Source organism: Bombina bombina, chromosome 2 (genome assembly GCF_027579735.1).
Source record: "Bombina bombina isolate aBomBom1 chromosome 2, aBomBom1.pri, whole genome shotgun sequence".
NCBI lineage: Eukaryota > Metazoa > Chordata > Amphibia > Anura > Bombinatoridae > Bombina > Bombina bombina.
The window spans coordinates 587,288,871-587,312,504 of record NC_069500.1 but is presented as its reverse complement, the minus strand read 5'-3'; the positions used below and the strand labels follow the sequence as shown (position 1 = coordinate 587,312,504).

The following is a 23,634-nucleotide window of genomic DNA, read 5'->3' as shown; positions in this document are numbered from 1 at the left end:
GTATTTGAATCTCTTTGACAATCAATTTATTCCTATAAAATGTATATATATGGATAGTTACTGATGTAATATTTGTATTAATTTATTGATCTCTATGCTCACAAATGGTTGTAACATCTACATTTAAAATGAATTTTTGGTGGAATGGAGATACATATGAGTATACATATTTTTAATATTTTTAATATTTTTTATATTACTATCAAATGATTGTTTAACAATTGTCATTATGTAGGCTGTTTTAGTTTTTTACACTGTTTATTATCAATTTTACAAAGTATAGGACTTTATGTACTGTATTATCTATTGCTTTTTTAAGTATAGCCCTGTTGTACTTGAAGGTTAAATGTTATTGTCAGCCTGTGGAAGGTAATCTCACCCCTGTAAAGGAGAGAGGGAATTTTTAGGACCACAACTGCAGGCTTAGGAGTGTTGTGAAAGTATCAGTGATTCTGTGTAGGTGAGGGAAGGCAGCAAGGTTCAGAATCATTAGATACAGTTCACTTTTATTATTAGGATAGGTGTGACAATGGCTGAGACCTCAGAGCGTATAGCCCCACTCAGTATTGACAAACTGGTTCCCACATATAACAACATGCAATTGCAAGTTAAAGTTTTAGACAGACCATATCTGATCATATTTGGCAGCAGACATAGTTGTACAAATTAAGGCAACAAATAGAGCTAATGAGATTTAGGCAGTACTTAGGTATTGAGACTGAACAAATAAGAATATAGGTAGTATTAGAGCGTTTAAATATGAAGGAAACCTAACTAAGATTCTGAGACATGTCAGGAGTAATTACTGAATATTCATAAGTTACTGCGGTATGAGTATGAAGGAAGCGCTTTTGAGACTTACTAGTAGTAGTAAAGGGTGAGGTCTGTCCGGACAGAGCGAAGTTCCCCTGCAGAGTTTGGGAAAATTGCAGCGTGTGCGATGGCGTGTGACGTCACCGCTTGCCGGTTCCGGTCCTGTGTTTGGTAGAGAGGTGAGCAGCGTCTGTCTCAAAGGTTGCAAGGAGGTTAGAGGGTGAGAAGCTGGATTCAACAATCAAGCAATTTGGTATGAGTAGGAGGGAAATTTAAACTGCTTGTTGGCGAGGAGTTATGTAAGTGTGAAAAGACACAGCTATACAAAGGATAAGGCAAAGAACTTAGGCAGTTATGACAGGACCCCCCCCCCAATGATCAACTCCGGGGATCGAGTCCAGGACGATCAGGATAACGTTCATGGAACCTGGCCACCAATCGGGGGGCAGAGAGATTGGAAGCCGGTTCCCAGGAGTCCTCCGAATCAGGGTAGCCCTTCCAATGGACCAGATACTGAAGCTGCCCTCGAAAGCGTCGGGAGTCCAAGACATCCTGTACCTCATACTCCAGGGTGGCATCCTGTAGATGAGGAAGTAGAGGAATAGAAGGATCATGGTGACGAAGTTGTCTATAAGGCTTGAGGAGAGACACATGAAAGGTAGGATGGGATTTCAAATTTGCTGGTAATGCGAGGGTAACAGCGTTCATATTCACAATTTTTATGATGGGAAATGGTCCAATGAAGCTGGAAGATAATTTCCTGGAAGGAAGGGGTAAATGTAGATTACGTGTTGATAACCAAACGTAGTCACCTACTCTATATTTAGGCGAGGAAATCCTTTTTTTATCAAAATGGAATTTATAGCGATCCTTGGCGATGCGAATATTTTCAGCAGTTAGTGAAAAAGATTCACTAATAGTGTTGATGAGGTCATTCACAACAGGACAGCTGTTGCTGTCCATAGAATCCCATTCAAAAGAAGGATGGAAACCATAATTAATGAAGAACGGTGTGAACTTTGTAGAGGAATGGACGGAATTGTTGAAGGCGAATTCTGCGTATGGTAGTAGTTGGGTCCAGGTATCTTGTTTAGCTGAAATGAAACATCTTAAATATTGTTCAATGCACTGGTTTGTCCTTTCAGTCTGGCCATTAGTTTGGGGATGGAAAGAGGTACTGAGACGTCTAGAAATACCCAATGAGTGACAAAGTTGTTTCCAGAATTGGCTGGTGAATTGAGTTCCCCTATCTGAGGTGATACTATTCGGGAGTCCGTGATACTTGAATATATGATGGATCATTAAGGAAATGGTTTCAGAAGAAGTTGGCAGCTTATGGTAGGGCACGAAATGTGCCATTTTACTAAATAGGTCTACGACTACTAATATGGTGTTATTCCTTTCAGAAATAGGTAGGTCGACTATGTAGTCGATTGCTATGTCCTTCCAAGGACGGTCAGGAGTCGGTAATGGGATCAATTTTCCGTAAGGGGGAGTCCTCCCTTTTTTTGTAGTTTCGCAGATTAAGCAGGTTTTAACGTAATCCTCAACATCGGAGAGGCAGGTAGGCCACCAAAAGAATCTGGAGACTAATTCTTGAGTTTTCTTTATGCCCATGTGTCCAGCAGATGGAGAATCATGTAAAGTTTTTAAGACTGTTGCTCTGAGACTGTTGGGTACATAGATTTGTTGTTGATAATAATACAACCCATCCGAGTGTAAATCCAAGACCTGTAATGGTTTATTTGAGTCAGCCTGTTGTGCTGATTTGAACTGAATGTTTTGTTCTGTAGTTAAAGCTAAGAATCTGTCAAGAGGAATTAGGGGTGAAAGGTTTGGATGTGACACTTGGTCCACCAAGTGTCTTGAAAGGGCATCAGCCTTCTTGTTCTTGTTTGCAGGACGGTAGGTGATAAGATAATTAAATCTAGCCAAGAATAGGTTCCATCGGACCTGTCGTGCGCTAAGAGTCCTATTAGATTGTAGGTATTCTAGATTTTTGTGATCCGTGTAAATCAAGATTGGAAGAAGGGTCCCTTCCAGAAGGTGTCTCCATTGTTCCAATGATGTTTTGATTGCTAACAGTTCTTTATCACCTATTGGGTAGTTTATTTCAGCTGAATTAAGAATACGTGAATAGAAGGCAACAGGGTGCAGAGGATCTTTTGGAGTCTGCCTCTGTGAGAGGATTGCTCCTAAAGCATAATTAGATGCATCCACTTCCAAGATGTACTGCAACTCAGAATTAGGGAATTGGAGGATAGGGGCCGTAGTGAAAGCTTTTTTTAAGAAGTTGAATATTTCTTCTAAATCATCGTTCCATCTGAAGTGTGTGTCAGATTTGGTCAAGTTAGTTAATGGTCTTGTCAAGTCAGCAAAATTTTTAATAAACTTTCTGTAGAAATTGGCGAAACCCATGAACCTTTGTATATCCTTTTTACTTTTTGGGGAAGGCCAATTTTGAATTACCGATATCTTATCATTATCCATCTGGATACCTTGGGGTGATACAATATAACCTAGAAATTTAATTTCTTTGGAGTGAAATAAGCATTTTTCTAGTTTAACATAAAGAGAGTTCTCTCGTAACCGTGTTAATACTAGGGTGACATGTTTGATGTGTTCAGTAAGTGAGGTAGAGAATATGAGTATGTCATCCAAATATATTACCATAAATAAATCCAAAAAATCCTTGAAAATATCATTTATAAAGTACTGAAAGGTAGCCGGGGCATTACAGAGGCCAAATGGCATCACAGTATATTCAAAAAGGCCGTAACGTGTACGGAATGCTGTAAGCCATTCATGACCCTCCTTGATACGTACCAAGTTGTAAGCCCCTCTTAGATCCAATTTAGTGTATATAGTAGCATTTTGTAATCTATCAAGGAGTTGAGGAATTAAAGGCAGTGGATAGCGGTTTTTTATTGTACGCTTGTTTAACTCTCTGTAATCAATAATGGGTCTTAGGGATTGATCTTTATTTTTAACAAAAAAGATACCAGCCCCAGCTGGGGAGGTGGAAGGACGTATAAAGCCTTTCTTCAAATTATCTGCCAAATAAGTTTTCAGATGTTGTAACTCAGGATCAGAGAGGGGAAATATATGGCCGTAAGGTATATCAACACCTGGTAGGAGATCTATAGGGCAGTCATAAACCCTATGAGGGGGTAGATTCTCTGATTCTTTTTTGTCAAAGACATCAGCGAATGTTATGTATTCCTTGGGGATTTGTAAAGGAACATCAAGTAAAATTTGTTCATGATGGAGACACAAATTTTTACAATAAGGAGAATCAAAGATGACTTGTGAAGTTGACCATTGTATAGTGGGATCGTGTTGTTTAAACCAACTGATACCAAGTATAATGGGATATAGAGGTGAGGGTATAACATCAAAAGTAAGAAACTCTGTGTGTTGGTCATGTGTGGTGAGCCTTAAAGGTATGGTGTGGTATAAGATGGGTCCTGATGTAATTTCCTTACCATCAATAAAACGAAGTACACTAGGCACCATTTTCTTAACTAGTGGAATTTTATTTACAGTAGTGAATTGGTAATCTATATAATTGTGGCTGGCACCAGAGTCAAGGATTGCTTGTGAGTTGAGTCTTTGCTGATCCCACTGTAATAAGATAGGAAGGGAGCAATGATTAGATTGTGTTTGTTTAGCAGATAAACATATACTAGTGGTGTTCATCTTACCCTTCCTACGCTGTAATTGAGAGCAGTCCTTTACAGAGTGATCGATCCCTCCACAATACATACAGAGATCTAAAGCTTTTCTTCTTAATTTTTCCTGTAGAGTTAATGGACCTCTGATGAAACCGAGTTCCATAGGGATTTCAGAGGCTTTTGTAGTTGTCTTAGGTGGAAGCAGAGTAGTAACTGTATGTTTAGTGGATGTTTCTAAGTGTGACTTTTCTGAGCGTCTCTCTCTGATGCGTCTATCTAATGTGATGCTAGCATCTATTAGGAGTTCTAAAGTCTCTGGGAGGGGTTGTCTGGCTAGCTCATCCTTGAGAGTATCTGAGAGGCCTAGGCGGAATTGATTGCGCAAAGAAAGGTCATTCCACTGTGTATCAGGGGACCATTTCTTAAACTCTGCGATGTAGTCCTCCACAGGCCTTTTATGTTGTCTCAGAGACCTCATTGCTGTCTCAGCAGACAGCTGTTTGTAGGGATCATCATAAAGCTGTCCCATTGCTTTAAAAAACTGATCAAATGAGTACAGCAATGGGTCATTGGTCTCAAAAAACAAATTTGCCCATATACGTGGTTCGCCACGCAGATAGGAGATTGTGGTGAGAACCTTCAAATGATCATTGAAGTATGTTTTGGGTTTTAATTGGAAATATAAGGAACATGAGTTTTTGAATTCCCTAAATTCTGAACGAATACCACTGAATGTTTGTGGAGGATTAGGTTGGGGTTCACTAGAACTAATACGTGTAGTGAGGGTATCAATTTTTTCATTGATGTATTGCTTTAGGGCAGAGTTTTCTAATTGTAGTGTATTTAACCCTGTTGTAAGGTTATCTACAGTTTGAGTTAATTTCTCTACATGAGATAATAAGGCTGCTGGGTCCATAGTAAGGCTTGATTGTTATTGTCAGCCTGTGGAAGGTAATCTCACCCCTGTAAAGGAGAGAGGGAATTTTTAGGACCACAACTGCAGGCTTAGGAGTGTTGTGAAAGTATCAGTGATTCTGTGTAGGTGAGGGAAGGCAGCAAGGTTCAGAATCATTAGATACAGTTCACTTTTATTATTAGGATAGGTGTGACAATGGCTGAGACCTCAGAGCGTATAGCCCCACTCAGTATTGACAAACTGGTTCCCACATATAACAACATGCAATTGCAAGTTAAAGTTTTAGACAGACCATATCTGATCATATTTGGCAGCAGACATAGTTGTACAAATTAAGGCAACAAATAGAGCTAATGAGATTTAGGCAGTACTTAGGTATTGAGACTGAACAAATAAGAATATAGGTAGTATTAGAGCGTTTAAATATGAAGGAAACCTAACTAAGATTCTGAGACATGTCAGGAGTAATTACTGAATATTCATAAGTTACTGCGGTATGAGTATGAAGGAAGCGCTTTTGAGACTTACTAGTAGTAGTAAAGGGTGAGGTCTGTCCGGACAGAGCGAAGTTCCCCTGCAGAGTTTGGGAAAATTGCAGCGTGTGCGATGGCGTGTGACGTCACCGCTTGCCGGTTCCGGTCCTGTGTTTGGTAGAGAGGTGAGCAGCGTCTGTCTCAAAGGTTGCAAGGAGGTTAGAGGGTGAGAAGCTGGATTCAACAATCAAGCAATTTGGTATGAGTAGGAGGGAAATTTAAACTGCTTGTTGGGGAGGAGTTATGTAAGTGTGAAAAGACACAGCTATACAAAGGATAAGGCAAAGAACTTAGGCAGTTATGACAGTTAACGAGCACTTCCCTCTCTGCCTATAAAAGACAGGAAGGAAGTGCTTTTAAATCACTCTTGAAAAAGTTCCATTTGATGAACGAAACGTACGTCGAGTGGAGAGAAAAAATATTTTAATTTGTTGGATCCAGTGAGGCCATAGTATTGCTATTAACTGGCAAGTACATGGGCTGAGGATCTGAGGTTTCAGCAAGATACTTGCATCAAGATTTGTTCACCCACAAGGTGTGTGTATACTTAACAATAATTTAAGTTGCATTGACTGGGTGAAATCTTCAGCGTGTTATGTATAACACAAGCAGTGTTGGCCGATACACACCCCCAACTTGTCAGCCAATGAAATAACGATAAAGCGTTCAAGGACCATTTGATTGGACAAATTTGGGGGACACACCCTGCTCATCTGGTGCCGAATGCGCTGACTTAATGCTTGGTCCGACTGAGAGAAGACGCTGAAGCGGGTTTGCCGTTATTTTATACTTGCTGTGTATATCGTGCTGTTTTATATTTTATATAGTGTGAATGTGATTCTTTTTTCAAGATCAACATTAACCCCTTAATGACAGAGGACTTACCAGGTACGTCATTGGAAAAACTCCCCTTAATGACAATTGACGTACCTGGTACGTCCTCTGTTGTTAGAAGTGCTGGGAGCGATCATGATCGCTTCCAGCTGCTTACAAGGGATTGTAGTGATGCCTCAATATTGAGGCTTCACTGCAATCCCCTATTTTACCCACCGATGCAGAAAGGGCCACTCTAGTAAAATGACCGCTAGTAAAAAAAATAAAAAAATACAGAGACCGATGCAGGGGGAGCTCTATTGTTTAGTAAGGGATCTGGGAGGGGGAGGGAAGTAGATTATTTAGGGGGGCCAGCTACACTACAGAAAACAAAGGTTTTATATAAAAAAAGTTAATAAAAACTATTTTGGGGGGCAAATTGGGTACTGGCAGACAGCTGCCAGTACCCAAGATGGCGGCAAATAGGAAGAGGGGGAGGGTTAGAGAGATGTATGGGGGGGGGATCAGGGAGGTTGTGGGGTAAGGGGGGATCCATCACTGCAGACTATATGAAAAAAATAAAAAAAATAAAAAAATAATTTTTATTTCAGTACTGGCAGACTTTCTGCCAGTACTTAAGATGGCGGTGACAATTGTGAGGTGGGGGAGGGAAGAGAGCTGTTTGAGGGGGGTCAGGGGGGGATCAGGGGGTGGGATGTGTCAGGTGGGAGGCTGATCTCTACACTAAAGCTAAAAATTAACCCTACAAGCTACCTAATTAACCCCTTAACTGTTAGGCATATTACAAGTGTGGTGCGCAGCAGCATTTAACGGCCTTATTATTACGAAAAAGCAACGCCAAAGCCATATATGTCTGCTATTTCTGAACAAAGGGGGTCCCAGAGAAGCATTTACAACCATGTGTGCCATAATTGCACAAGCTGTTTGTAAATAATTTCAGTGAGAAACCTAAAATTTTGAAATATTTTACAGTTTTTTTTATTGGATCGTATTTGGTGGTGAAATGGTGGCATGAAATATACCAAAATGGGCCTAGATCAATAATTTGGGTTGTCTACTACACTACACTAAAGCTAAAATTAAACCTAAACGCTCCCTACAAGCTCCTTAATTAACCCCTTCACTGCTGGGCATAATACACGTGTGGTGTGCAGCAGCATTTAGCAGCCTTCTAATTACCAAAAAGCAACGCCAAAGCCATATATGTCTGCTATTTCTGAACAAAGGGGATCCCAGAGAAGTATTTACAACCATTTATGCTATAATTGCACAAGTTGTTTGTAAATAAATTCAGCGAGAAACCTAAAGTTTGTGAAAAAATTTGTGAAAAAGTCAACAATTTTTTTTATTTGATCGCATTTGGCAGTGAAATGGTGGCATGAAATATACCAAAATTGGCCTAGATCAATACTTTGGGATGTCTTCTAAAAAAAAATATATACATGTCAATGGATAGTCAGGGATTTCTGAAAGATATCAGGGTTCCAATGTAACTAGCGCTCATTTTGAAAAAAAGTGGTTTGGAAATAGCAAAGTGCTACTTGTATTTTTGCTCTATAACTTGCAAAAAAAGCAAACAACATGTAACCATTGGGTATTTCTAAACTCAGGACAAAATTTAGAAACTATTTAGAATGGGTGTTATTTGGTGGTTGTAGATGTGTAACAGATTTTGGGGGTCTAAGTTAGAAAAAGTGTGTTTTTTTCAATTTTTTCCTCATATTTTATATATTTTTTTATAGTAAATTATAAGATATGATGAAAATAATGGTATCTTTAGAAAGTCCATTTAATGGTGAGAAAAACGGTATATAATATACGTGGGTACAGTAAATGAGTAAGAGGAAAATTTCAGCTAAACGCAAACACTGCAGAAATGTAAAAATAGCCATTGTCATTAAGGGTAAGAAAATTGAAAAATGGTCCGGTCATTAAGGGGTTAAAAGTGTAATATTGATCTGCGTTTTTTTTTCTCTGCGTTTGTGCGCTCCTGTTCTTCTTGTTTCAGAAATTTGTATTTACTCACATTTTTGGACATCACTAGTTTATCCGACTTACGGCACTTTATGAACTGCCGGCAGGGTTTATGTGATTCCCCCGATGTGCGAGGGGAAATTACGGGCGACGCAGGTTTCAGCAGTTATGCTGAAGCCTGCGCCATATATGTAATCTCGCCCTTGAAGAGTAAACCTAGGTAGACTGATAGTATCTCAGGAGCGTGCATGTGTCTTTAGCACTCTGTGGCAGCAGTGTTTGCAACAACATTTTTTTAAATCATACACTGCTGCCATAGGGACAATGATCTAAAGCTCTCCACACTGGCGAGATTATCTAAGTCTTGGCATTACTGCAAGGTCCCTAAAATACTTTTAGAAAGACAAATTGTAGTTTAATAACTGTTTATCTAGTAATGCAGGCTCTGGGTGTGAAGAAGAGATACCTACAATACCATTTAGGGCTCGATTTATCAAGCCCTTCTCCTCCCTTCAACTGCAGGTTCTCAAAAGCAGCGGTTTATCAAACCCTCTTCTTTTCCTCTTAGGTGGAGAAGTTCAATCTCCCCGGGCTCGTCCGACGGGGGATATTAACAGCTCCTTCCCGCGCGTGATTGGCTGTGCGTGGGCAGGGTTGCATGTGAGCACAAAATATTGCCAGTGTGCAATGTTAAATTTGGGCAGCGGATTGCTGCCCGCCAGAGGAGAGCAGGGGCGGACAGGGGCAAATATGTCTACACTTGATTTATAAATCCAGCCCTTAATGCTCATAAAAAGCCCCCAAAGATTTTCCATGATTTGTCTCCATGCCAACAAGTTTTTGATCAACCGGACCCTAGAGTCATGTGCATATTATTCTTCAGCCAACATAGGTTTACTCTACAACAAAGAAAGCAAAGTGAACTAAGTAATCAAATAATAGAAGTAAACTGATTCTTTTTTTAAATTGTGCACCCTTTCTAAACTATAAAAAATATTTATTACTTTACTGTCCCTTTAACATTTTCACTCTTTATTAAAAAAAAAAAAAAAAAAAAAAAATAGAATTGACGCTCTCTATTGATTATCAAACAGAGACAGATGCGCCACATGGCCCAATATTGTAGGTTCCAAAGAGTGGTAGGTATTGCTAAATAATTACACTCACATGTGATGAAGCACCTCAGTTGGTGCAAATGGCACAGTCTGGGATCTATAACAGTCACCCAGCAGACCGACCTCCCGAATTTTTACAGGTGCTGTGTAAGATAAGAAGCACAAAAAAGCCTATATGGCCTAGTATTGTATGGCTAGAGTGATTCCACACCAGATAATTATATAAAGTTTAAACTCACATTTGATGGAGCATCTCCAATGATGCTATAGAGACAGGCTGGGATTAATTCAGTCACCCAACAGACTTATAACCATGGTATACAGCATACAATGTCCTCTAGATGGTCTATAGGTCAGTCGTATCCTTGGATAATAACCAATTCAAAGGCAGCAAGTGTTTTTAGTAAAAGTTAAAATCACTTTAATAAAATATGCATAGATTGCGACGCGTTTCTCAGTCTCAGACTGTTTCTTCAGGCATAATAAAAATAGTTTACAAACACTTGCTATATATTCCTAAACAAACCAATTAACATAATTGGTAACACTTGTTGTGGGAGTGATCTGTGACATCATCAGTATCCTAGCTACTGATATGTTTTATCAACAAATGTAGACACAATAATGTATGTTATAAAACAGTGCACATCATAATTTTCAATGCATAGGTTAAATCAAACATTGCATATCATAGTTTGCAGTGTCAAAAATTGGTTAAAACAGCATACATATATACACAATTGTAATGATTCGCATTATCCTTTAAAACCAATAGAATATATATTAAACTGCTTAGTCAAAAATAGTTACTGTTTCTAATTCTATGTCTTATCTACACTGAGTGTATCCTACATCATGGTCAGGTTTGTTCTAATGTTTATTTGACTCTTTGTTTTTTTTTAAAAATATCATCCTTCCCTATCGAAGCCCCAATATAAATATAACATATAAATAGATGTACTTTTTTTTAGGCATTTGTTTTATAACCTAAGAATCCAGCTTTTTGATCTATTAATACGCAAACTTGCGATTTTACATAGCGGGCGAATATCTACCCCAGCGATACTTTACCATTAGTCAATTTTGTATTTATAATTTTGTATTTTAATAAGAGATCACTTACTTTGTTTTGTTTGAGGCCGCCGGCTAAATTTCTAAATGGCGTGTATGATGCGCTGGTGCGCATGTGTGCTGCGCTAGTGCGCATGTTGTTAATATTGCCATGGAAACCATAGCCATATTCAACTACACGTAATGCGTGTAGGAGCGCTGTTGTTGATAGGTTAGTGTGATCATATTGATAGGATTGGCTATTGGCTTATTCTATAAGGGGCGTTAGTTCTCACTGTTAGTCAGAAAGCAGTGCCATAAACGCTGCATATAGTAGTATATTGACCATATCATTCCCGTTCTCAATATGAACCACCATACCATAATGAGATATCAATGGCAAACAGTTAGCAGCCCAAAATTATATATAATAATACATGTGGTTAATTTTAAATATCCATTATCTAAGGTGATCCATAGTGCTAAGTGGTATTGGAACAGCTAAGTGCTATTCTTGATGTATCTAACTGTGATTGATATAAAAGTGTTAAATAAATACATGATATATATATATACATATACATATATATATATATACATATACATAAACATCTATAATAAAAATATATATATATATATGATATAATAATATATAATATTTAATATTAATAATAAATATTAGTGAGTGATATAAATAATAAAAAAAAAAATATGATAAATAATATATGATATAAAATAATATAGATAGGTGTTATTGTGAATTTACCTATAATTATATCTGATAACATTTGAGCTGCTGACCTGGTTCAATAAAATGACAAACTAGTTTTACCTTAATACAAAATATAAAACATTGGTTGGAAAAATTATTTTGAACCTTTGCCTTTAAAGGGGCCTTAATATGAAAGCAAAATATGTTAGATGCCACTGCTTTCCGTAAGATTTTTTTTTTTTTTTTGCGTGCTTCAATTTGTCTTTAATTCTGAACATCTAAAGAGGTAGAATGCCTTTGGGCAGAAACATAGTTTCAAAAGCTCATTTGCCCTTGAGATTTACTTTGCCCATTATTTTCAACCTCACTGTTCTGGGCGCTGGTGTGCAGCGTTTTTATTCTTTGAAAAATACATCCAGTTCAGACAATACAGCTTCTGAAAGTTTAATTGAGTGAATCATGCCAAATAATCACACTGCTAAAATTATGTTTTTTTCTTCTTTTTGACTGCTGTGAAGTTGCTACCTCTTTTTAAATAACTTCTGAAGTAGTTAACGGGTTCACATAGATAATAATTTCTCTAAATTAATCTCTAAATATCAAATATAAAATAATGATTTGGGCCTTCTGTCTTTAAAGGGACACTATAGTGCAGAAATTATATACTCTTTATTTTTGAGAGCATGTAATTATAGAATAGCAACCCTGCAGCACTATGTGTTTATCCCCAGTGGATACCCATTTGTCTGTCTTATTTATATATATATATATAATCAGAAACTTGTTGCACTATAATGTCAGTTAAGGTTTTGTAAAACAGCTTATGCTAAACATATCTACATGCAGAAAATAGTTGTCTGTGTCTACCTGCTTTTGAATTCTAAAACCTGCTTGTAAATGTATTTATTATTTCATTGCAAAAAGACTACATTTTGTCAGTATTTATTTTATTGCATTACATGGAATTAATCTTTTAATCTTATTACAACAACAAGTTAAGGTTTTGTTTTTATGTGCTAGAGCATTTTATTTTTACATTATTACTTGCACAGAACTTTGTGTTTAACCCCTGTCAGTTCTGAGCTGAACGCAGCTGATGATGGACACCCCTGATTGACTGATTGTTCAGTTCAGGACCAGTAGTGTATTACCATTCTAGAGCTCATTTTTACTAGTGGTTTAATCCCTTTGTGAGGGTTAATTGCAATGTGCAATAAGAAAATGCTGTATTTTTATTTGGATCCAGTAAAAGGGTTAAATGTATCATGCAGCCCTTCTGAGGACTTGAAGGCCTGATGTGCCGGCACTGGTAGGATACGGGTTGGTCATCATAAGTTTATAGTAACTGTAGGATTGTTTGCCCGGGTTAAATACAAAGTTGTTTATATGTTTCTTGCAAGTAGTAGGAAATGGTCCAAGATTTTACACTTTCTTGATAATCACTGTGTTTTCAAACATAACAAATGTTTTCTTGTTGGCAGGTGGAGTGGATACAACAGCAGGTGGTTAAAAGGAGGATAAAGAGGGATTATAAACAAACTAATACCCAATCCACTTATTTCAATGATCCCAAGTGGCCAAGCATGTGGTACATGGTAAGCATATTTGGAAAACCTTTGACTTATTGGCTTTTTTAAATCTTGATTTGTACATATTATACTTGTAAGAAAACATTTGTGCGCTATAGTGACAATGCAATATTCAAATGTTACATTTAAATCTTTTACTATTACATTTTACATCTCATGTTAACATTCAATATACAACTATTGCATTTGATATTCAAATGTTGGTTATTACGAACATTATTCAAATATTAACATTTGCTCTATTGAAATATTTGATGAGCAGCTTTCAAAGGGATCATTCATTCTGCAATTTAAAAGTCAAAGTACAAACATTTTTCCACCCCTAGTAATCATGTTAATGATAAGGTTATAAAACACTTGCCAAGTGCTGTATCAATGAAAAATTGGTGTAAAATGATATCTTGCTTGAACTCCTTCCCCCATATTTAGTAAGAGGCTTGGATGCTCACATTGAATTATAGCTAATGGATCATTTTAGTCTATAGGTAATTTAAATATGATGGGTGTCCAGATTTGCCAGTTACCTGTTGACACGCCTAATGAATACACCATAATAGAAATAACATATTAACAATATGGACATACTTGAAAATGAGAGAAATCTCAATGTATTCTTCCTGGTAAAATATTTTATAAATAAATAAATTTTATAAATAAATAATATTAATAAAGAAAGTTACACTATTGATATACAAACGTTGAATTACCATACATTATTGACATGCTATACTCAACATTTCCCATATTCAGGACATGGCTGAAAGGCCCCAATTTATCAAAGGTCTTGCGGACCTGATCCGACACTGCGGATCAGGTCCGCAAGACCTCGCTAAATGCGGAGAGCAATACGCTCTCCGCATTTAACATTGCACCAGCAGCTCACAAGAGCTGCTGGTGCAACGCTGCCCCCTGCTGACTCGCGGCCAATTGGCCGCCAGCAGGGAGGTGTCAATCAACACGATCGTATTCGATCGGGTTGATTTCCGGCGATTCCTGTCCGCCTGCTCAGAGCAGCGGTCTTTAGACCGCTGCTTCATAAGTTGTGTTTCTGGCGAGTCTGAAGACTCGCCAGAAATACGGCCCTTAAAGCTCCGTACGGAGCTTGATAATTGGGCCTGAAAGTCTTAGGCTGTGTTAAAATGTGAGGTGGCAAAAAATAAAATGCCCCAAGTAATAATTATGCCAGTGTCAACATATGCAGAAATACTTTTGTTACTTCCAAAAAATATTATCTTTCAAGCTTTAATAATATAGAAACAAATGCCAGCAAGCTTCAAGGTAATGCAAAGTTCTTTAATAGTAAAAGAGAAATAAAAAAACACAAGCTTAGATCCCAAGCATATATGGCCCCCTGCCTTATTCATGGACATAAAGTGTAAGGTAATCTTACCCCTTAAATACACCTGTGTCCCCAGGTGTTGATACCACATGATGCTTACAATTTAAAGGGATATTGTACTTATTGTTAACACATAGCGCTTGCTCACATAGAAGTAATATGGCAGACTCATAAATCTCTAAGATGTAAAATTAGAATCAGAATAAAGTATTTAGAAATTAGATTATTTAAACCGCTAAACCAGCTAAACCAGCTAATAGCTTTAAGCTTTAATAATCAAAATGTTTTGTGCTTTACCCTGCGTGTGCCTTAATTAGTTCCGACTATTTAACATACAACATTATTAAAAACATTAAAATATACGTCTTCCATGCACTGTACAAACTTACATGCAATTTATATCCTCAGTGTGTTTGTTTAAAAGCGAATATATAAAAAATGCCATCATTAAACAGTTTTGGGCCAGATTTGTGAAAACGATATTTGCGCCCCACTGAGTAATACCAGCGCACGCTAAAGTGTGCTGGTATTACAAGTTGACAGCAGTTGCTGGAAAACTCTGCACTCACAAGAGCAAGCTTCCATAGGCTCCAAGTAGTGCCATAAAGGCGGTAAGCTAGGCAGTTATGGCAGCAAATTGTAAATATATATGCTTATATACATATATATTTGTGTTATGTGTATATACACATATTAACACATAAATATATATGTATATAAGCATATACATATATATTTACTGGGAACACACAACCTTAACCCCCAAAATCTGCCTAGTGCAGTTATTTTATTAAAAAATAAAAATGCTAAATTTTTAAACACCACTGTATTTTAGTGCCATTTGGGGCACATTTATAAAAATTAACCAGAGATTTAATCTCTGGTTAATTTTATAATTGCTAATTGCTACCGCGAGCTTGCGATATTAATAACCAGCCACTTGTAATGGCTGGTTATTTATTGCGTGTCCACAAACAAGCACATTTGCCCATTTAGCATTCCACTTGTAATCTAGCCCTTAATTTCTTAAAAACAGAAGTACTAACCTGTCTAAATGCAACAATTGCAAATGCTGAAGTTTCAGCTGCCCATAATGCTTTTCATTACCCAATAAAAGTGAATCCCGATGTATATTGGCCTGGAAGCCTACAGCCAGTATACAGTTAATACAGCCATAAAAGAACATCCACTAATCTCTATTGAGAGCAATTAAATTACCCATTTTTTCTTTAAAACCACACAATCCATTTCCAAAAACCAAGGTCAAGCAGGTGAATTATATAAGGAAATACAGATTTCTCTTTACAATGTAAAATGCTTTACCCTATTAAACATATTTCCAGGTGACTGTGATTCTCATTCCTCACACCCAGTAGCCAAGTGCACTCAGTATTCCGCTTCTAGTGCTGGCACAATTAGCGAACATGCATTGCCCCATGTATATGATTATGCTGATGACATCACAGGTGATCTGCTCACGTGCACAGAGGTAATCCTAGTTCAATAAACTTCTCCTGTACAGGTATTTAAATAGCTAACTCTATAAGACCTGGGTGGATCAAACTTACATTAAAAACAATCTGTTTTCTAAGGTAATATTTTTACAGCATATATTGTAATGACTGCAGTCATTTGCAATTGTTTTTAGAATGTACTTTTATGTCCCTTTGTATTGCTAACCATATGCTTCTTTTGTGTTTGCTATATATCTCTATCTTCAGACAGCAGACATATGTTAATTTACCTGGAGAAACCCCTAATCACACCAAATGGAACAGCAGGGTACCACAGAACGCAAATGAGCTAATATTCTTCATTACATTACCATATTTTCTCTTTTATGTTCCTGTCTACATTTTCTGCATGTGTTGTAGTAGAACAAGTGGATTTCTGGGAACATGTCAAATATTTAGATAAGAAATCACATTTTAGCAAGTATTGTGATATGAAATAGAACATTGTGAAAAGAAATAGATTATATAGAGTTGTTCAGAAAATATTTTTTTTGCTGTACCAAGATAGACTATACTTCTAAATTGCTGTAGATTTAACCTTACTGGATGACTCTCCTTGTCAATACTGCAGACATTTCACACTGCTACTTTGCTAAAAGAAAAAAAAAAAGAAAGAAACAGTTCTAAGGTGATATCTGCTTTTTGATTAGTTTAAATATTGACAAAAAGCTTGCAATCTGAAAAAAATATGACTTAAGGGTCAGTATAAAACTTTGATTGTACAGATGGCAAGTAGGTATTATTGAGAATACAAATTCTAGTTCTCTTTGTTAATTGATAGAATATTTAACCTAATAAATCAATCTTTATATCAACAGAATTATGATGTGGATAAAAAAACAAGACATCAAGGGTTGTCACATATAAATTTTGGTTCCAGCTAGGGTTGCATCAGAAACTTAAACCACAGTTTACATAGGTCTAACACAGTTGGATTTATTCACAACCATGCAAGTATGCGCCGTCAGCAAATATATGCACTGTTGCTTGAAATAGAAGACTTTGAGAAAAATATTTAAAATTGAAGTCACCTTTAAAGTCATTCTCTACAATAAACTTGCACAGGTCAAGGTGGCTAATCAGCTTTGTAAAAAAACAAAAAACAAACAGCTGACTTACTAGCAGAATTGTAGCCCAGCAAGTCTGCCCGATATTTCCTAAAAGTATGAACTTATCTAGTTTGTAAGATAGCCTTATGCTTGTCCCAGGCATTCTTATAGTCCCCCACAGTGTTTGTCATTACTACCTCTTGTGGAAGTTTATTCCATGATTCAATCACTCTTTCTGTAAAGAAGACCTTCCTCAAATTACTCCTGAATCTACTACCCTTCAGCTTGAGATCATGATGACCCCTTGTTTTTGAATTTTTATTTTTATGTAAAATACTTACAGCCTCAGCTTTACTAAGCCCTTTAATATACTAGAAAGTTGCTATCATATCACCTCTTTCCCTTCTCTCCTCTAAGCTATACATATTTAGGTCATTGAGCCTATCCTGGTAAGTTTTATTTTTTAGACCATGTACCATTTTGGTAGCCCTCCTTTGCACAGATTCAAGTTTGTTAATATCCTTCTGAAGATATGGTCTCCAGAACTGCACACAATACTCAAGACGAGGCCTAACTAATGATCTATAAAGTGGAATAAGAACCTTACTATTTCTGCTGCAAATACCTCTACCAATAAAAGCAAGCATTCTGCTGGCCTTACTCGCTGCAATACTACATTGTTTAATACATTTTAAATCATCTGAAATAATAATTCCCAAGTCTCGTTCTTCATTTGTAATAGTCAGTAAAGTCTGTAATTAACGTTTGGATTATTCTTTCCTTAATGCATAATTTTACACTTTGCTGTGTTAAACATTAGATCCCAGTCATTTGTCCAATCCTTTATACAGTAAAGACAGAAAAAAACAATAGTGTAAATCCATAAAATATCCCAACCACTGTGTCTTTTTCATATTTCAAATGGAAAAAAAGTTTACAGCAATTAACGGCATAGCAAACATAATGGTTATTAGCCAACTAGTAACCATCTTATTTGATAAATGATAAATTAATTGTTTTGTGATATATTCTTTTGCTTGCGTAAAACTGCAAAGCAAGCTGAATTTTGTTTAGCTATAGAGTACACATACATAAATCATTGCTCCCATCTCCATCTGGAATGCAAATGCTCCCTTTTCTCTACTTTCAAGGATTGATATAAACAACTCCTTCAGTGATATACTCAGCTGTGGGAGTGCTAAAACAAAACTTTTTTGGAATTACCAAAATAAATTTGCAGAGATTATATAACAAATGTAATAAATTGATATTCTCAATATATATACTTGCACTCTTAGTTCAGTTCATTGAGCTTCCATCAAGTATAGATACTCTCACATATGACTCAGCTCAGTGTTCTTATTTTAATTTCTTTATTGTAACATATTCCAACGTTTCGGCCCCATGATGCTGAGTCATATGTGAAAGTATATGTATGTATGTGTGTATATATATATATATATTCTCACAAACGCAGCTACCAGTAAGTAGGTCATTTAAATACCCACTTTTTGAAATTAAGCATGCAAATGAAAAAAGAACCTCAGAAAGAAAAATCACTGTTACTTTCACTCACTAGCTCCATAAATATGTTGATAAGGATAATAATGACTGTAAGGTCTAAATTTTACAGTTAGGTCCATATGTATTTGGACAGTGACAACATAATTAAAATATTTGCTCTGTACACCACCACAATGGATTTGAAATCAAGATGTAATTGAAAAGAAGACTTTCAGCTTTAATCCAAAACTATTATATGAACTGTTCCAGATTACAACAATTTTGATACATAGCCCCCTTTATTTTTTTAAAGACTTTTAATCTAATTGGACAAGCTAACATAATCCGATATGAAATGATCATAAACATAAATAAAATCCTTTGCAGTAAATGTCAGCCTGAAGTCTTGAACTCAAGGATATCACCAATTTCTCTGTTTCCTCCCTAGTGATGCTTGCTAAACCCTTACTGAAGATGATGCTTTTTTTGTGTGGGTCTCTTTTCCTTCGGTTTTGTTTTCTGCAAGTGAAATGCATATTCAATTGGGTTGGTGGCATGGTGACTGATTTGGCCATTGAAGAACATTCTACTTTTTTTCCTTTAAACATTTTGGTTGCTTTTTCATTATGTTTTAGGTCATTTTCCACCTGTAATGTGAAATGCAGTTGGTTTTGCACTATTTGCTGAATCTGTGCAGATAGTATTAGTATACCTTTATACACTTCAGAATTCATCAGCAGTCATGTGATCAATAAACGCCAGTGACCCATTTCAATTGGCGGCCATACATGCCTATACAATAACACTGCCTCTACCATGTTTCACAGATGATGTTGTATGCTTCATAGGCTGTTCCTTCACTTCTCTCTACTCTCTCTCTTCAACATCATTTTGGTGCTGGTTAATCTTAGTTTCATCTGTCTAAAGAATATTGTTCCAGAACTAGGGAGATGTTTTCTGGAAAAGTCTAATATGGCCTTCATAGTTTTGTGGTAAACCCTCTGTAATTATTTTTATAAAATCTTTTTTTGACTGTAGAGCTTTCCGTTCTTGGCTTTGCTAAATGTTATGAAGGGTTTTTATTTAACCAAGGAAAGAATTTTGAGATTATTCAATACAGTTGTCTTCTGTAGTTGTCCGGGCACTTTGGTGTGGATGAGCTCAAAAGGGCATTCTTTAATTTTAAAAATGGCCAAATTGTTGATTTGGACACCTTTTAACATTTCTAGTATCTCTCTGATGTTTTTTTTCTTCATTCTAATCACCTGCTTTACTTGAATTGACAGCTCTTTGGACCTCATATTAAGGAGTTGATTTATCAAAGGCTTCGCCACCCAACGACAACAGGTTCTCACAAGAGAACCTGTAGTCCATATTTTTGAAGCAGCGGTTATCAGACTGTTGCTTCCCTAATCTCTTCTCCACCTCTTAGGTTGAGAATTTCAATCTCCCCAGTCTCGTCTGAGCAGGGGGTGGTGTTTCACAAGAGTGCAAAATAGCATTCTTGTGTAATGCTGAGTTCCAGCAGCGGAATTCAGCCTGTCAGAGGTGAGCTGTGGAGTACAGGATATGTACGCCCCTGTCCTCTGTAGCTTGATAAATTGACCCCTAAGAGTTCACAGCAATGGATTCTAAATGGAAATTCTGCATTTGGAATCAACTGCAGACCTTTTATCTGTTTAAAGGGACACTAAACACAAATTGTAAACTGCATTATTATAAACCTTCATATATAAATATAATTTTGCATTGAAAGCTGCAGCTTTATTTTGTCAAATGAGTATGTTGTTTTATGTTTATTCTTTTCACTGATTTCCCTGTCGTCCAGCACAAAAGAACCCCTGCTAACCAATCACAAACTAATATTCATAATCAGCACAAACTCTGTTTGCACATGTGCAGACTGTGGTAGCCAGAACTCTTGTATTCCCTTAAGGGGTTTTTGCACTGAATCAACTATTGCAAAGTACTGAGCTCCTTATTTCCCCCCTTCTTTTAAAATCTCCACCCCCAATCTCTCTATAACGGTCGATAAATCCATCATTACTCCTACCCCGCATGCCCGATGTCTCGGGGTCACATTTGACTCAGATCTTTCTTTCACTCCTCACATTCAGTCCTTGGCTAAAGCCTGCCACTACCACCTCAAAAACATCTCTAAAATTAGACACTTCCTTACACAAGACACAACTAAGATTTTAATCCACTCTCTCATTCGTTCCCGCCTCGATTACTGCAACTCTGTCCTTTCTGGTCTCCCCACCTGCCGCCTAGCTCCTTTACAATCCATAATGAATGCCTCTGCCAGGCTCATCTTCGTTACACGTTGCTCTTCATCTGCTGCACCTCTCTGCCAATCCCTTCACTGGCTTCCTCTTGCCTCTAGAATCAAACACAAAATTCTCACTCTGACATACAAAGCCCTCAACTGCACTGCTCCCCCTATATCTCAGACCTTGTCTCCAGATACTCTCCCTCCCGTCCCCTTTGCTCTGTTCATGACCTCCTCCTCTCTTGTTACCTCCTCACATTCCCGTTTACAGGACTTCTCCAGACTGGCTCCCATCTTGTGGAACTCTCTGCCTCGCTTCACAAGACTCTCCCCTAGTTTTGAAAGTTTCAAGCGCTCCCTAAAGACTCTACAGTTCAGGGATGCATACAACCTACGCTAACTTTTCTTTATACCAGTTCCTCTCCTCCATTGCTATCCCCTGAACCCACTTAGCATGTAAGCCTAAGAGTCCAGCTGTTTGTTGATCACCTTCTTAAGAGCTGACTACAACAGTGTAACACTTGGCAGGGCCCTCTACCCATTTGATCCCTATAATTGTTTTGTTTTACTCTGCCTTTGATTATAGCGCTGTGGAATCTGTTGGTGCTCTACAAATAACCGATAATAATAATAATAATAATTGCAAAGTATGTATTGCCTATCATGATTGTTGATGCAAAACTGATAATCCACTTTTTAAAAGCATTTGACACCATAGAAGCTTAGGGAGGGAAAATTAAACAAAAGCTTGCATAAATTGTCTTAAACTGTTAACCCTAGCCTCCCTGGGAGAAAGTGAAACAAGCACATTTTTTAGATGTATTTTACAACAAAAGGCTGCAAAGTAAATAATACATGTATATTGCAATAATGTTTTACTTCCAATAATGAAACATTTTATGCATTGTTGAAATGTCAAGTTTAATGGTCCTTTTACTGTTAATGAAATAATTAGGGAACATTGAGCCCTTGAAAAACAGGGGACTGCATATTAAGAGTTCTGTAATTCACCCAAATTGGATGTAAAATACCCTCAAATTAAAGCTCTCAGCCTACACTTTAAGCACAAATTCATAATGTAAATTGACCTCTAAAAAATTTTTTTCTAAAAAGTTCAAATAACAAACAATATCTTCATCAATGTTTAAATATTTATGGGCCTAACTGTATATATATATATATATATATATATATACTGCTCCATTACAAGCACAACCAGTAGTGTTATAAAATGATGGAAATAGTTGAAAATAACTTTTTGTTTTAGGATACTAAATTATATGTTTTACCTAGATGGCTTGACATAAGTTTTTGGTTTGTAAAATTACCACATTTTAAATTGAAAGGTATAAACATTTTCAATTGGCCCTGTTTTGAAGAGTTCTATCTATCATATACTATTTTAAAGGGATACAAAAAGTGCACAAAGAAAATACTGTGTTAGATCATTTTAATATTGCACAATTGCATTAACATAACTGTCTAGTTAACTCCTGTAAATTAGTTTAAAAAGCATATTAGTTAAAGCCAGCTCCAATTAAGGAGCAGCTGGGAGCTAGGTGACCACATCTGGTCAGCCAATGACAAGAGGCATATATGTGTAGCCACCAATCAGTAGCCAGCTCATAGTAGAAAACACTTACTCCGGAGTCTACCTAGGTATGTTTAAAAAAAAAAAATCTAATTTAAAGGGACAGTATACTCTAAAAATTAATATAATTTAAGTGAAAGCTCTATTTAAAGGGACACTGAATCCAATTTTTTTATTTCACGATTCAGATAGAGCATGCAATTTTAAGCAACTTTCTAATTTACTCCTATTATCAAATTTTCTTCGTTATCTTGCTATCTTTATTTGAAAATCATGAATGTAAATCTTAGCAGCCAGCCCATTTTAGGTTCAACACCATGGATAGCGCTTGTTTATTGGAGGATGACATTTACCCACCAATGACAAGCATAACCCAGGTTCTCAACCAAAAATTCCTGCTTTTTAAATAAAGATAGCAAGAGAATGAAGACAAATTGATAATAGGAGTCAATTAGAAAGTAGCTTAAAATTGCATGCTCTATCAGAATCATTAACAAAAAAATGTGTTTAGTGTCCCTTTAAACTGCATTCACAACTGTATTTTGAATACACTAATATGTATTTTATTAAATACATGTTCTTAATAGAATGTATCTACAGAAATCTGAAATTTATTTCACAATTATTAGCTGTTGTGTAAAGATGTGAATATATATATATATATATATATATATATATATATACACACAACAGCAATTTAAAATATGGGGAGGCGAAAAGTGTGTTTAAAATCCTCCACTAAATCCAAAATGTAGAGAAAATAACAAATGAGTTATTTTTTACACAATGAGTTATTTTCTCTACATTATTATTATATATTAGGAGCCAAATATACCATCTTGTATGATTTTTAATCATATATATTGTCAGTCTTGTTTGGTCCAGTCTGACCATCGCAGTATCCAAAACTCTACATAGCAAATATTCTAAAATGTACTAACAGTATTGATATAAGATACTATGCTCTAGTTCTGAAAATAAATTTGATATAAAAACTTATTTCAATCTGGTATTGAAAATGCCTGCTGCGCATGCTCAGCAGATTCAGTTGTGACTGTTTTCACTACTACATTCTTTTCTTTTATTTTTAAATATTTTTATCAAGGATATAACATACAGAGTTCCAAAAAGAAAGTGCCAAACAGATCAATGGCAC

The 23,634-nt window shown here is 36.5% G+C and overlaps 1 protein-coding gene across 3 annotated transcripts in view; it reads left to right on the top strand.

Annotated features, from left to right (window-relative positions):
* PCSK5 (proprotein convertase subtilisin/kexin type 5) overlaps positions 1-23,634 on the top strand; it is an 868,299-nt gene that overhangs the window by 142,031 nt on the left and 702,634 nt on the right. For all 3 annotated transcript variants that reach the window (XM_053702490.1, XM_053702492.1, XM_053702493.1), the window contains exon 3: positions 13,103-13,216. In XM_053702490.1, coding sequence (XP_053558465.1) covers positions 13,103-13,216 — 114 coding nt within the window. The remainder of the gene's footprint in view (positions 1-13,102; positions 13,217-23,634) is intronic.